The 15,926-nt window shown below is 39.3% G+C and overlaps 1 protein-coding gene and 1 pseudogene across 8 annotated transcripts in view; one reads left to right on the top strand and one right to left on the bottom strand.

Moving 5' to 3' along the window:
• Positions 1–15,926, top strand: part of LOC148206222 (AP-1 complex subunit gamma-2-like) — a 48,308-nt gene that overhangs the window by 23,560 nt on the left and 8,822 nt on the right. For 7 of the 8 annotated variants that reach the window (XR_015783533.1, XR_015783532.1, XR_015783534.1 and 4 more), the window contains exons 12-14: positions 10,134–10,261; positions 11,437–11,541; positions 11,648–11,883. Coding sequence is in view for 5 of the 8 variants with exons in the window: in XM_088104163.1 (XP_087960289.1) it covers positions 10,134–10,261; positions 11,437–11,541; positions 11,648–11,883 (469 nt within the window). In the remaining 3 variants the exon portion in view is untranslated. The remainder of the gene's footprint in view (positions 1–10,133; positions 10,262–11,436; positions 11,542–11,647; positions 11,884–15,926) is intronic. The other variant, XM_088104164.1, reaches the window with a different exon arrangement.
• LOC148206223 (uncharacterized) lies at positions 5,181–6,194 on the bottom strand (annotated as a pseudogene).

The raw sequence follows: 15,926 nt of genomic DNA, 5'->3' as shown, positions 1-15,926 counted from the left end.
CTAATTACATTCGAAACTCCTCTATTTGTAACAAGCATGTTCTCTAAAAAAGCAAATAAAATCTGCTTGAATGAATGTGTAGATGCTTACTGAGGATATCTCAAGTTCCTCCTTATAGGCTTTCATACAAGAAATTGAAAAAAAAATCATGAAACAGAGACTTAACAAAGAGAACCTGTTTGACAAAAGAACAAAAGAGTTGAATCTACAGCCAAGTGAGACATCACACCACTTAGAATGTGCTCAGGAGGTTTCGATGACCCTATTTATCTTTGGAGGCTAGTGGGCTTCTGTTAGGTTACTTTGTTCAAGTAACCTGATCTACATTCTCTTCTCACCTCAACACTCAAACAACAGTAATGAAAGTAAAATGTATATGTATTATTGATTCTGTAAAGTATAGAAAAATACAAGTATGCACCCCAAGGAAGCCAACCTTCCTCCAATGGAAAAGATGTCCAGTCTATAACCCAAAGGAATATCACATGATCCCCTCCTCAACCTATTCTGTTTTTATTTATACTCTCTCTCTACTAACTAACTAACCTCTTTTCCCGCCTTTAATTCCCTCCTCTTTTATTCCTCCTCTCGTATACCTATAACTTCTTAACAGCTTCACCAGAGCAAGGCGCATGGTGTACATTTGTCAATATTTGATAGGATACTAGGTGATAGGATAGAAGGCAGGGGAGATGAACGATAAGAGGCAGGGGAGCTGAACGGTAGGAGGCAAATGGAAGCAAGCCGAACGGTGGAAGGCGGTGCAGAGCTGAAGCCGAACGGTAGAAGGCAGGAGGAAGCAAGCCGAATGGTGGAAGGTGGTGAAGAGTTGGAGCTGAACGGTAGGATACAAGGGGAAGCAAGCCAAGCGGAAGGCAGTAAAGAGCTAGAGTCGATCGGTTGAAGAGTGACTATCCTAACTAGGACAACAGTTAGGATGGGCGGGAAATAATTATAGTAAATAAGGCCATATCTTAGGGAAATATTCAGTATAAGTTAATTATAGTAAATAGAAATATATCCTAAGAAAATATTCAGTATAAGTTAATTATAGTAAATAGAATTATATCCTAGGGAAATATTCAGTATAAGTTAATTATAGTAAATAGAATTATATTCTAGGAAAATATTTAATATAAATAAAGCTAGATGCTATTGTTTATGGCGTGCTTTTGATTATTGAGTTTTGTTGACAGCTGTGAGGGAGGTTATCCTCCCAGACTAGGGAGGTTATGCTCTCAGTTATCTTTGTTTACTTTTTGTTTATTCAGATATTACCATCAATAAAAGAGATTCATTCGTTCATTGTCTTTTCTACCTATTGTGATCGTGATTAATTATGTCTTCGACTCAGATACGTAACAATTGGTCCGACCTGCTGGATGTGGTTGAGAGGAGTGAACGACGTCATGGAGGGAAGAATGCATGCAGTCGAACGGAGAATGAATGCAGTCGAAGGGCAACTACAGAGCATGGGGCTGAAGCTGGAGGACGTGGAGCTATCCATGGGGACGTTGGAGGCGACAATGCAAAAAAATTTACAAGAACTGATGAGGATGATGGGGGCCGAGACCGATCACTAGATGGTAACTTGTATGGAAGCCAGGGGTCTGTCAACGGGAAAAGAAGGGACCAACGGGATGAAGATGAAGGCGAGAAAGAGAGTGGTGCGCAAGAGCAACCAAATTGGAGGAAAGGGGTAGAGTTACCCACGTTTGAGGGGAGTGATCTGTTAAATTGGATCAATAGGGCTGATAAATTTTTTGAATTGCAAGAAGTGTCCGAGGAAGAAAAGGTGCACCTAGCCTACATCAGCATGGAGGGAAGTGTCGGATACTGGTTAAGATTTTGGAGGGAGCAGACCAATGACCGCTCATGGGCAGGTCTGAAGGAGGCGATAGTGATACGGTTTGGAGGAAGAAACTAGGGGTCAATCTTCGAAAGGCTGGCAGCTAGCAAGCAATCGGGATCCGTGGAAGAGTACATCCAAGATTTTGAAGTCTTGGTGGGACAGACGAAGGGAGTGCCCAAGGAATAGTTTATGGGGTACTTCATGGCAGGGTTACAGGAGGGGATTCGTAACTGTGTACGATTGCTTGATCCACAGAAGCTGATGACCGCCATGAGAATGGCAAGGGACGTGGAGGAGATTCATGGTGGCGCAAAGACTGGAGCCGGAGGTATGAGCAAGAATCAGTCCTGGGGGAAACCGAGCGGTACAGTAGCGAGGATAGAGACCGGTCGGCATAACCAAAGCAGAGCGGAAGCTGCAAGGGAGAACCGATCGGGAGTCACCGAGCAGTCCAAAGCCAATCACTATAACCCAGGCCGATCGGGAGTCGCCGAGAGTGTGGGGTCAGTACTGAAGGAGGGTAGTGATAATAATGGGAGAAACACTAGGAATATGCCTTATTCAGAAGCCCTAAAACGGAGAGAGGAAGGAAGGTGTATCAGGTGTGTGGAACCGTTCGGTCCTAGTCACCACTGCTCGGGCAGGAGTTTGAAAGTCGTGATATTGGCGGAGGACGAGGAGGAATTACCACCACTCAAACCTCCAGACCTGAATTGAACAAGAGCATGAGATCAAGCTCCTCAGTTCCAACCCTGGGGACAAGGTTGTTCTGCAGCGGGGTGTAATGATAGGATACTGGGTGATAGAATAGAAGGCAGGGGAGCCGAACGGTAGGAGGCAGGGGAGCCGAATGGTAGGAGGCAGGGAGCCAAACGATGGAAAGCGGTGCAGAGCTAGAGTCGAACGGTAGAAGGCAGGGGGAAGCAAGCCGAACGGTGGAAGGTGGTGAAGAGTTGGAGCCGAACAGTAGGATACTGGGGGAAGCAAGCCGAACGGAAGGCGGCAAAGAGTTAGAGCCAATCGGTTGAAGAGTGACTATCCTAACTGGGACAACAATTAGGATGGGTGGGAAATAATTATAGTAAATAAGGCCATATCCTAGGGAAATATTCAGTATAAGTTAATTATAGTAAATAAGGCCATATCGTAGGGAAATATTCAATATAAGTTAATTATAGTAAATAGAATTATATTCTAAGGAAATATTCAGTATAAGTTAATTATAGTAAATAGAATTATATCCTAGGGAAATATTCAGTATAAGTTAATTATAGTAAATAGAATTATATTCTAGGAAAATATTTAATATAAATAAAGCTAGATGTTATTGTCTAGGACATGCTTTTGATTATTGAGTTTTGTTGACAGGCGGCTACAGTCTTGTGAGGGAGGTTATGCTCCCAGACTAGGGAGGTTATGCTCCCAGTTATCTTTGTTTACTTTTGTTTATTCAGATATTACCATCAATAAAAAAAATTCATTCGTTCATTGTTCTGTTTCGTGTTGTGAGTGTGTGAAAGGTTGTTCTGGTTAGGTTTCGTACTCACGTACGTAACAATATTGGTGGTAGTGTGTAACGATGTGTGACAACTCTGATCACGATGCAATTGTCGGCATTGTGATCACTGGCGTGGGGCATAACTTTTTGGCCCATCACTAATTTCAACAGTTATGGTGAGCAACACTGGTAGTGACTGTGAATGTGTCAGCAGAAACAAGGCTCCTAAGATTGGAGCTCTGGTACCGACTGGAGTTATGTAAACAAATAAAGAATTAGTTTATTAATAACATTCATACTAATTACATTTTATCTCTAATTGTAATAATCATATTCTTTAAAGTAAGGAAATAAACATTTGTTGAAATGAATAGGAAGATCCTGAAATAACTTTTTCAAATCACTATGGAGATATTGAAGATATTTTTGTCCTAATAATAAGCTGCTATTCACAATAGAAATGCTACTATAACTCGTCTTAAAATGAGTTTTTCCGAACAAGGTATGCCACTTTGTGTCCCAATAACCTATACAACACTAGGTTGTTGTAAAAGGGAATCTAAGACATATTAAAGAAGCTCTTAACTACGGTCTTCATTTTCAACTTGCTCCATGCATGTTGTGTTGTAGATTGGGCATCAGATCCGGATGATAGGAGATATGCTTCAATATTTTGGACCTGATTTCTTATCTTGGTGGTCCGAAAAGTAAATGGTTGTTGCTAGATCTAGTATTTCACTAGAATGTAGAAGCTTGGCTCATATTACTGCTAGTTGCTTGGAAACATTATTATCAGAACTTCAAGTTTCTCACACCACTCTTGTGCTTTGTGATAATATAGCATTGTTGCTCTTGCACATAATTCTATTCCTCATACCAGAACGAAGCATATGAGCTAGGTCTTTTCTTTGCCTGGAAAATGGTTGTTCAACTTCTTCATGTAGGGATCAATGTTCCAACATTCTCACCTAAGCTCTTTCTCCAACTAGATTTCGTGCTTTGTGTTTCAAGCTCAGAGTGATGGAATCAGGGCTTGCTCCTCACTCCCTATGAGCTTTCTCATTTTGCTAACACTTTCGTGGGGGTGGGTATTGGTGTACAGTTTTACTCCTTATATCCTTTCTTACTTGTACAACCGTAGAACAATTAGAATATTCTTTTCTGTGCAAACTAACTGTTAGTCAATTAGATATTAGTTGCTTAGTTTGTTATATGTTTGTTACTTAGACCTAACTAACTTTTAGTTACTTTAGCTTTTCAGATATAAATACATGTTCCTATCTATCAGTTTATAAGTGGGTTGGATTATTTTACCCAATGAGCCAGTTACGGAGTTCCCGTTGTCTTTTCCTTTCTTCATGAAAGAAATGTAGCTTAGTTTAATAATGATTGGAATATTGGCTATTGATGTGTTTAAGACGTTGATAGGTTTTCAGAACTATAATGAGATGTTTTAGAAACTGCAGATCTTTATTCCAACAACATACCAAGTTTCCTCCAATGTGGAGAAACCCAACACATACAATTTCTGGTTATTCGAGAGAACCAGACTCTCCACTTTTCCTATTCTTTTCAAAATGTACAAAAAACAATGAAAAACTGCTAAAAACAACTGCCTAAACATACTTTATAAAATTCTGAGACAATAAAACGTACCCACAGACAGTTATAACTGTTTGTCCCTTTTATTTCTCCTAATATAAATATTTCCCTTGAACCTATCAATACCCCTCCATGAAGTTTCACCTTCTCCTCAAGGTGAAAAGCAGAAAACTCCTTATTGATGGTAGTAGCATTTTCCTAGCTGTTTTCAATGGGTGAGAGATGTTTTCAACTAGACGAACTACCTTCTTTTTTCCTTATTTTGTAAACTGTATCAAACCTATCAGTACTCCCTCCATGAAGGTGCACCTTATCCTCAGGGTGAAATTCTGGAAATTCTTTATGAATGCAGGTAGCAAATTCCCCTAATTCCTGCATTCCCTCTTGTGAAATAAGCAGCATATGGAGCAGTTTATTTTTGCAAGTTTGATTAGGCCCAGGCTTTTCATCACACCTGAAGCATAAGCCCTTTTTAATCTTATCTTGCAATTCTTCTTGGGACAATTTTCTAAATGGTCTCCCTTCTTGTTGAGTCCCAGTAGGATAACTATTGATGGTGCTCACACAACCACTTCTCTCTCCACTTCCTTTGTTGGAGTTGGTAAAACCCACTAGATTTCTCCCTTCCTGTGAGTAATTGCAAGTAGGTGGCAATTGTCTATAGGTGTCACTTTGAAGTTGCACAATGAGAGAGTCCCCCTTGGTGGTGACTCTAACCTTTTCCTCCACCATTTGAGCCTTAATCATTAACTCAACAAGATTATGGGGTTCATAAAGTTTAACCTCTGCCTTTATGTCTTCCTTCAGCCCATTCAAGAATATGCCCACCAAGTAATCTTGTTGCATTCCTTTCATGAACCCTGCATATTGTTCAAACTGCTCAATATATTCCCCTATAGGTCCAGTTTGACGCAAGCCAAGCAAAACTTCAAATGGGTTTTGCAACATTGTTGGCTGAAATCTTCTAACCACCGCATCTTTGAAGGTTTCCCATGTTGGATGCGGATGGCAGGTTTCCCACCATTGAAACCAAGTCAAAGCTTTCCCCTCCAATGCCACCATAACAACCTTCATTCACTCCTCCTCACTAACCCCTTTCAAACGGAAATACCGTTCTAATCTATTGGTCCACCCATAAGCCTCGTCCCCTGCAAACACAGGAATGTCCAACTTCCTCCATGTGGCAGAAATCCCAATAGAACTTCCTCCTTCATTACCCCCACTATCCTCACGGCCATCCATGGCAATAGAATCTTGGGCCTCTTGATTCTTAGTAGAGAGGATGCCAGGCTTTCAACCACCCCTGTTAGACCTTGAAACATCTCTTCTAACCGCGGGAAGCGTCGATTATTCTCGTTTTCTTATTCGTGGACGATCTTCTCCAACCCATCCCATCTTGACTCCGTTCTTGTGTTGACCATAACCTGCAATATGCCCCCTGATAGGACTCCTAATAAGGATCATAAGGTGGGTAGTGTACATGGGCCTGTTACTCAACAAGGAAAATTTATAGAAGGAACAGATAGGCCCAAAATATAGAATGTTTGTGTATGAAGAAAGAAAGTGGGGTTAGGAAAATAAATAGTGAGAAGTTATTTAGGATGGGAAATGACGTGTCAAGAATCCAGGGATGGGGAAATTCTGTTATAGGAGAGAGAAGTGAGAGTGTGGAAGGGGCACTGGAGTCGGAGGTTGTCAGTTGGTTAGGAGGAGAGTAATTCTCTGGAGGAGTCTAGTACTCTTGGGTTTCCTTGTGGCTGTAGAGCTTTCAGCTCAATCATCATTTTTACTGCATAATACTCTGAATGATACAACTTTTGATATTCAGTTATTGTTTGGTGTCTATCATTGGTCCGACCTGCCGGATCCCAAGAAGAGCTAGCATTGTTGTCCATGCCACCCAAAATGTCCGACCGAGTTGAAGCGTGAGAGGAGAGATTGTTAGCGATGGAAGTGTCAGTACGAGAGATGTTGGGGGAATTTCGCCAATTACTGTTGGAAGAGTTTACTAAGTTACGCAACGAGCAAGTGGGAGATCGTCGAGAATCTCCATTTTTAGATATGGATTCAGGGGAAGAGTATAGGACGACAACAAAGAGGGTGGAATTGCCATCATTTGATGGTACTGACCGGTGGGATGGATTACGAGGGTAGAGACATATTTTAAAGTGCAAGGATCAACGAAGGAGGTGAAGGTCCGATTAGCCAAATTAAGTATGGAAGGTGCAACCATTCATTGGTTCAATCTTCTACAAGAAGTAGAAGTGGGGTTGTCGTGGACCAAGTTAAAAAGGGAGTTGATCAGTTGTTATGGTGGTCGTACTAGCGATAATCCTTTCGAGGAGTTGAAAGATTTGTCACAGATGGATAGCGTAGATGAGTACCTGGCAGTGTTTGAGTACATCTCATCTCAAGTATCTCGTTTACTGAGGAGCAATATCTGGGCTATTTTATTGGAGGATTGAAATCGGAGATTCGACGGAGGGTTCGCACCTTCAACCCTATGAATCGTCTTCAAGCCATGCGCCTGGCTCGAGCTGTGGAAGCAGAATTGTGAGGAGAGGGATTTCAATGTGGAGGAGGAGTACGGGGTTGGAAAAGCAATCGAGATTGGGGTACAGGTCAAGGAGTGAAGTTTGGATCAGGGTCGGGTCAAGGCCCAAATATAGGAAGATTAGGAATTGGATTAGGCCCAACACAGGGCACCCAAACTAAACCCTTATCAGTAGGAAGTTCGAGCCCTCAAGAGTCACGTTCGGTGACACAAAACAATTGCGTTTCTGGTGATCGTTCTTCGACTGCCGATCGGAATCGCGGCACGAAGCATTTTCCTTACTCTGAATTGATGAACAGGAAAGCTCAGGGGCTTAGTTTTAGATGCGGTGAAAAATACCACCCCTTGCATCGTTGTACGGAGCGGCAACTAAGAATGGTGGCATTAGCTGATGACAAAACAGTAAACGAAGCGGGGGAGGTTATCGAGAGTGGGATGCGAGAAGAGGAAGATGATCCTACCTTGGAGTGTGGTTCTATGGAGCTGTTCGCAGAGGTTGAAGTGTCGTGGGATGGTCGGAACGCCCTTCACTCTGCGCATAAAGGGTCGTCTCAATGCAGTAACCCTGGGAGTGCTGATTGATAATGGGACTAGTAACAATTTCATCTCTCCTCATGTAGTGGCTGCTTTGGAGTTGAAAGTGAACAAAAGAAAACTGATTGGGGTACGTCTAGGATATGGGCACAAGGTGTCTACTACGGGGAAATGTGAGAAGTTGGATGTTCAACTAGGAGAATTCTCTACTACGGTGGAGCCATATGTGTTGGAGTTGGAAGACATAGACATGATTTTGGGAGTTTTTTGGTTGCGGAGATTTGGGAAGGTTACTTTTGATTGGGAAGAGATGACTCTAAGTTTCCTTTGGCAAGACAAATATCTAGAACTACCAGGTTAGAAATTTAAAAAATATGAAGCCATGTCTTCAACAACATTACTTCAGCCCTTGCCTATTCCAGATAGAATTTTGGAAGACATTTCTTTAGACTTCATTACAACTTTACCAAAACTGAAAGGGTTTCAAGCAATATTTGTAGTGATGGATTGGTTGTCTAAATATGGCCAATTTATTTTGCTAAAACATCCTAAAACTGCAAGGAAAATTGCTGAATTGCTTGCTAAGGAAATTGAATTATTTCGGTTAAAGGAAGCAACTCTGAAAATGAGTTCTTCTTATCATCCTGAGACCGATGTTTAGAAGCTTATTTACAATGTTTTGTATTAGTGCGCTTTACACAAGGAGAAAAGCGTGTGGAAGTTGTAGCCGCTAACTTGGTTGATAAAGAGGAAGCCATTCGACAATTGAAATATTACTTGTTGTGAGTTCAACCGTAAATGAAGACATTTATAGACAAAAAAACATTGATTCATGTAGTTGGAGGTGGGAGAGTGGGTGTTTATCAAATTGCGACCACATAGACACCTAATCATGGCTCGACTTATTAATCAGAAGTGGGCAGCTTGGTATTATGGTTTTTTTTAGTAGTTGTAGAAATTGGAGAAGTGTCTTATAGGGTGCAGTTGTCGGAATCAGCCAAAGTACATTTAGTTTTTTCCCAACTAATAAAGGCTATTAAAAACCATGCAGTAGAACTAACTTTACCAAAAAAGTTGACTCTTGAGGAGGAAGATAACAACATCAAACAATGGTTAGTGGAGTGGAAGGGAATATCAGAGAAGGAGACAACTTGGGAAGATGAGGTGCTACTACTGAGTCAATTTCCTTCTTTCAGCCTTGAGGACAAGGCTGCTGTTGCAGAAGGGAGTAATGATAGGACTCCTAATAAGGTTCATAAGGTGGGAAGTGCACATGGCCTGTTACTCAACAAGGAAAATTTATAGAAGGAACAGATAGGCCCAAAATATAGAATGTTTATGTATGAAGAAAGAAAGTGGGGTTAGGAAAAGAAATAGTGAGAAGTTAGTTAGGATGGGGAATGACGTGTCAAGAATCCAGGGATGGGGAAATTCTGTTATAGGAGAGAGAAGTGAGAGTGTGGAGGGGGCACTGGAGTAGGAGGTTGTGAGTTGGTTAGGAGGAGAGTAATCCTCTGGAGGAGTCTAGTACTCTAGGGTTTCCTTGTGGCTGTAGAGCTTTCAGCTCAATCATCTTTTTTACTGCATAATACTCTAAATAATACTTTTGATATTCAGTTATTGTTTGGTGTCTATCACCCCCACTTCACCAGGAATGAGGCTCTGAATACCAATGATAGGTTTTCATACCTATAATGAGATGTTTTAGAAACTGCAGATCTTTATTCCAACAACGTACCAAGTTTCCTCCAATGTGGAGAAACCCAACACATACAATTTCTGGTTATTCGAGAAAACCAAACTCTCCACTCTTCCTATTCTTTTCAGAATGTACAAAAAAAACAATGAAAAACTGCTAAAAACAACTGCCTACACATACTTTATAAAATTGTGAGACAATAAAAGCTATCCACAGATAGTTATAACTGTTTGTCCCTTTTATTTCTCCTAATATAAATATTTCCCTTGAACCTATCAAACGCTCTGCCTGTAATGTATATTGTAGCACCTTGAAAATTCTAGAGAATTTATCTTTCATTACATTCTAATATTACTGTTTTTTTTTTCATCCTTCATTTGTTTCATGCAAGCAGGTGACTGAGTCAGATGTTGTGCATGTTGTAGAGATTGCTTTAAAACGGCACTCATTGGATATTACCACAAAAGCAATGACTTTGGTTGCCCTATTGAAGCTATCTTCACGGTTTCCTTCCTTTTCAGAGTATGATTTTCCTCTGTTGATTTGGTTATACATATCTATTACATTATACCTTAAAATGGAAATTTTCTGAGTAAATTGCACTTTTTTCTCCTAAGTAAGACATGCGAGTATTATATTGTCGTTCCCTATGTTAAATACACACTTCCCTACCCTAACATATTTGGTTATATGATATTATTTTAAACTTGTTAATGTTTCATTAATTTCCATTAAAAGAGTTTATTACTAAAATATCCTTTTTAACCCGACCATCTCCTAAGAGATGCAAGTTATTACACCTAATATATTACACTTCACTCTATTTTGAAACTTTTCCTTAGAAACAATTTTATGACCTAAATATCTTTTACAATCTCCTACCTTAAGATTTTTTATGGTACATTTTTCGTTTTTCTTATTTTAAGATATATAATTTTCTTCTTTAATAGACGAAACGTACATCACGGTTTTCAACAGTTTTCTTCTGTAAAATATATAATAGTTTCTATCAAAGAATATTCTTTTTATCAGAAAATCATTGTCTATCACGTTTCGCACTTTTTTTACAAAAATGTATGCTACTAAATTATTTTTGTTTTTATAATATATTTCTGGTCCTCAATTCTTTCTCCAATGTACTAACAGCTAATTTAGTTAGACATTTTTGTCATTCCAAAGTGTTTACTTTGCTTGCAGCGCCTTAGGAAAGAGAAACAATGTTGATGTGTAGATAGGAAACAATGTTAGGACATCGTGTGAACAAACGATAACTTTTAAATTAATTTTTTATTATAATGTAGTTAAAAAATATTTTAAAATCTTGTAAGTAATTTATTTTTTGGTTATAAGGTAAATGAACTAAACTGCGTATTTCAATTATAAGAGATGTGAACAATGGCATAGATACTTGTTCTCTCAAGGGAGGGGAGTGTAATTTATTTTACTTTTTTCCTGCCTTTACTTTTGATGAATGCTATATTATATTTTAGTATAACCCAGCAGATCTAGCTCAAAATAGTAACACTTATGGCCTTATCAGATCCCATATGCCTGTGTTTTCATCTCTAACAAAACATGGTTCTTTTTCATCCATGTATCTTCACCCCTACACATCAAATACATATGTTCCTATAATAAGCTCAAATCTTGCTTGTATTTGTACATTTGACGCGAAAGCGTTCCCATTCAATATGTAGGAGAATCAGGGAAATAGTCGTTCAGTACAAAGGGAACTTTGTGTTAGAATTGCAGCAAAGATCCATAGAATTCAATTTGATTATGGCAAAGCATCAAAATATTAGGTGAGGTTAAGCAATTTGTACGTATAATATATTATTTCAAAAGCTTAAATTGCTACTATACCCTTAAGTGGAAATCCATATAGGGAAAATATTTATCATCGTGCAGGCCTACACTTGTAGAGAGGATGCCAGTTCTGGATGAGGCTACTTTCATTGCTAGGAGGGCTGGATCTTTGCCAGATGCAGCTTCAACACCTACAAATGGAGTAGCCAAAGCTGTGGCTCCTATTGTAGATCTCCTTGATATAAATTCAGATGATGCTCCTATACCAAGCTCTTCAGGTGGTGATCTTCTTCATGACCTTCTTGGTGTCAATATTTCATTGGCAGCTCAGCAGTCTGGTTAGTGTTTGTAGTGTATCTTATAAATTATCATAATGCTTCTATAAATGAAGTGTTTGTACCTAATAATTGCCGTCATTGTTTATTATTCCATAAATAAAAGGTAAGTAGCTCTATTTTTTTATCAATACGGGTTTGACAATTTTCTTAGATTGAAAAAATCTTTTGGAGGAGCAGAAGAATGCAGAAAGATGACAAGACACCTAAAACCTAAGATATTAGTCACATAACAGGACATGTCAATCATTTTGTAAGTAAAATCCCTATAGCGACCATGAGCATCTGATTAAAGGATAGATAAAATACCTGTCCCAATCGTCATCTATAGGTGAAAAGGCTCCCTTGAAAACTCTGGCATTCCTTTCCTGTTAAAGAAGTCAAAGAACTGGAAAGACACACTGCCAAAAATCTTGGCTCTACGAAAGCCAAAAGAACTAATGTTATGTTAGATTTCATCTTAAAACCAATTGAACTTAAGCAAAGTTGTCCAAATATATAAATTGTACCCAATGTTAGAGATATTTCTCTTTTCTGTTTACTGTGAATTATAAACTTACTTTACTGTTTTTTCCCTCGTAACCGTTGTAATTCTTCAATCTATATATAGGTTTTTGTAACAGAGTTACAACTCTTTTTAGCATGCACATTTTCTTTTTAGTATCAAATTTCTCGTTAAATATCATATCAAGAGCACAGTGATCGATGCCTTTAGAAAATGTTATACCTCCTTTCTCTTTGCCGTTTGTAGCTACTCAGGTGATACTTTGCAAACCCATAATGCTGATCCTGATGGTGGTTTTGTAGTTTCGTTCCACCACCAACTCCTGTTACAAAACGAGGTAGGCAGAGAACTATTTTGTGGAATAATTTTCCTTGATTATTTGAGGAATAATGCATAGGTATTTAAGAAGGAATAAATATCCTAATTAAGGAAATAAATTTCCTGAAATAAAGATCCGAAATCTGGAGCAAATATGCTAAATAATTCCTAATCCCGATCACTTAATTTTAGGGATTTCAAAAATACTATATTGTACAATAAATATATAATATTTCCACATATTCTGACCCCCCCTCCCTCAAGCTCAATCTGAGGAATAGCTATTTGTCATTCCCAGCTTTCTTATGAAGAAGATTGAGCTATTTAGATCTTTCTTTAGCACATCAGCTACCTGCTCCCGGGAAGGAATGACTTGAGATTAAAACTGATAAAATATATTCTTGAGGGCTTAACAGATCCCTCTCATTATCTTCTATATATATTGAAAACACAAGAGTACATGGAACATCAAGAGTCTGCACTAGACCTCTAGGTACCGAACTAGGTACGACTCATTAATGGTCTAGCAGACAAGCCTTAATGATGATATATAACAGTAATTATTCTAACAGAATGTATGACATGCGTATTAGACCTTTTGTATTAGACCTTCTAATTTTTCTTTGATAAAGTGTCTATTTATTTCAACGTGTTTTGTCCTGTCATGCTGGATGGGATTATGTGCAATGTCTATTGTAGACTTAATGTCACAGTCTAGCTTCATGGGACTCTCAAAATTAATCTTCAAGTCATTTAAGATAATTTTTATCCATAATAACTCACCTATTTCTTAATGCAGCTGATGATCTACCCACCACGTTCTGTTTTTTAGTCCTCCATGTCACTAGGTTTCCACCTAGGAAAGTACAATATTCAGTTGTTGGTCTTGTATCAACAAGGGAACCAACATAGTCTCTGTCAGTGTAGGCTTCAAGATTAAGTCTTTCATTCTTTTTTAATAGAACTCCCTTTAAGTAATGCGGAATCTTGTAAGCAGCTTTAAGATGAGATTCCTTCGGTTCATGAACTGGAATAAGCAATGTCTGGCATGGTGTGTGCTAGATATATTAGTTTTCCAACCAGTCTCTGGTACATCTTTTTGTCAACCGTTGGTTCCTCTTCAGTCTTACGTAGCTTGTGATTAGCATCCATTGAAGTTGATGTGGGTCTGCACCTAATATTTCTTGTCTCTCTGCCAACATATCAGTTATATATTTTTGTGTTTTCGCTGCGAACATATTTAAAGTGTTTTCACTGTACAATAAAGATATAAATGTGTGCACACTGTACAATAAAGATATAAATGTGTGCACAAAACATGTCTCATCAGTATGATGATAATATCATTATCAAATATACTTTCTTGGTATAGAAGTTCAACTCAATCCAATGGGTCTTGTCTTATTTCTCAAACTAAATATGTTCAGCACCGTCTTGCCAAGACTAACATACTTGAGGCTGAGTCTATTTCTCCTCCAATGTTTTCAGGCTGTAAACTCTCTAAACAAGCTTTTGGTTATTATCTAATCCATCTTTTTGTAGATCTGTGGTGCTTATATTCAATATCTCAGTATCAGTTGACCGAAAATATGGTTATCTGTTGACAAAGTTTGTGTGTTTATGTCAACCCCTCTCAAACTTCATTGAACTAATGTAAAATGAATATTAAGATATTTAAAGGAAACACTTTTATTATGGTATCCAAATTATTCCTGCTCTTCCTAATCAACCTATAATGGTTAAAACATTTTGTGATGCAGACTGGCATGTTGATGTAGATGATCGTCAATCCACTTCTAGAGCATTATATCTTGGTCCTTCTTTAGTTTCATATTTTTTTAAGTAGATTTTAACCCTAACTCAATCCTACAAAATCAACTTGTAAGATGAGGTTTACACTCTGTTAGGAATAAAAGAGAATGAGTTAGACACGTGTGAGACACGTGTAAGGAGAGTAATATGTTATAGTTGTTAGAAGAGAGAGAAGGTATAAATAATAAACTAAGTAGGGGGAGAGGGGAATCGGAGAATTTGTTCAGACTGGATATTTTCCAGAGGAGGAAGGTTAGGCTTCCTTGGGGTGATTCTTGTATTCTGATTCACTCATTCATCATTAATACATATATACATACTTTTCCATTCTTTATTCGAGAGTTGTGGTGAGAAGAGAGTCTTGATTAGGTTATTGGCATAAAGTAACCTAACAATTTGGTCCGACCTGCCGGATCCAGATCGGAGGAGTTGCGCGATGGAGAACAAGATGAAAGCACTGGAGGAAAGGTGGGAAGGAAAGTTCGAGTCCATGGAAGCCATGTTGGAAGAGATTCGAGAGGAGATGAGAGGAAGGGCTCGAAAGGAGAGTCGCGACCGTGGAAGACGAAACATTAATCGCGACCGTGGGAGAAGAAGGAACCAGCGTCGGAGCTCCGAAGGGAGTCGCGATTCCGTCAACGCTGAACGCAAACGGCGACCACCAGAGAAGTCGGAGGACGAAGCGGAAGAGGACAGAGGAGACGTGCAACGTAGCGGGATGAAACGCATTGAACTCCCAACATTCGAAGGAGTGGACCCCATGGGCTGGATCGCGAAGGCAGAGAAATTTTTCGATCTACAGAACTTGACGGAGAGGAAGAAGATGAAGTTGGTATATACCTGTATGGAGAGAGGCGCGAGCTACTATTGGATTCGTTTCTGGCGGAAGAAAACCCGACATCCAAATTGGAAGATATTCACGGAAGCGCTGACGCGGAGGTTCGGCGAACTGAATCGAGACACCGTTTGTGAGGAGCTGGCAGCGGAGCTACAGGAGGGAAGCGTCAACAAGGACTTCCAGGAGTTGGGAAATTCGGTGCCACAAGCATCGGAAAAACCAGATCACTCATTTTCGGTTTCTGTCGATCTTGGAGCTGGCATTATAAATGGTGTTGAGGCTGTGGGGGCTATTGAGCGAAGATCAGATACTTATTCGTTGATTGGTGATCCGTTCGATCTTGGGTCGACAATGATGAACAGTGATTGCTTTCGCAATGACAAAGAAACCAAACAAAACAATTCGGCAAATAGACCATTTAATTCCGAAAGGGACAGTTCGGTGGAAAGAAAGCTGGATGAGGATATTTTGAACTCTCAGGAGAGGAGGGTTAGGGATTGGCACTACACTCACTTGGAGCATGATTGTGCTGCTTCACTTAATAATGTTTCTCTTTCCGATTGGAATCACGAT

This window comes from Vigna umbellata, chromosome 1 (genome assembly GCF_029865625.1).
Source record: "Vigna umbellata cultivar VRB3 chromosome 1, Vumbellata_1.0, whole genome shotgun sequence".
In the NCBI taxonomy this organism is placed as follows: domain Eukaryota; kingdom Viridiplantae; phylum Streptophyta; class Magnoliopsida; order Fabales; family Fabaceae; genus Vigna; species Vigna umbellata.
This window is presented reverse-complemented; position numbering and strand designations above follow the sequence as displayed.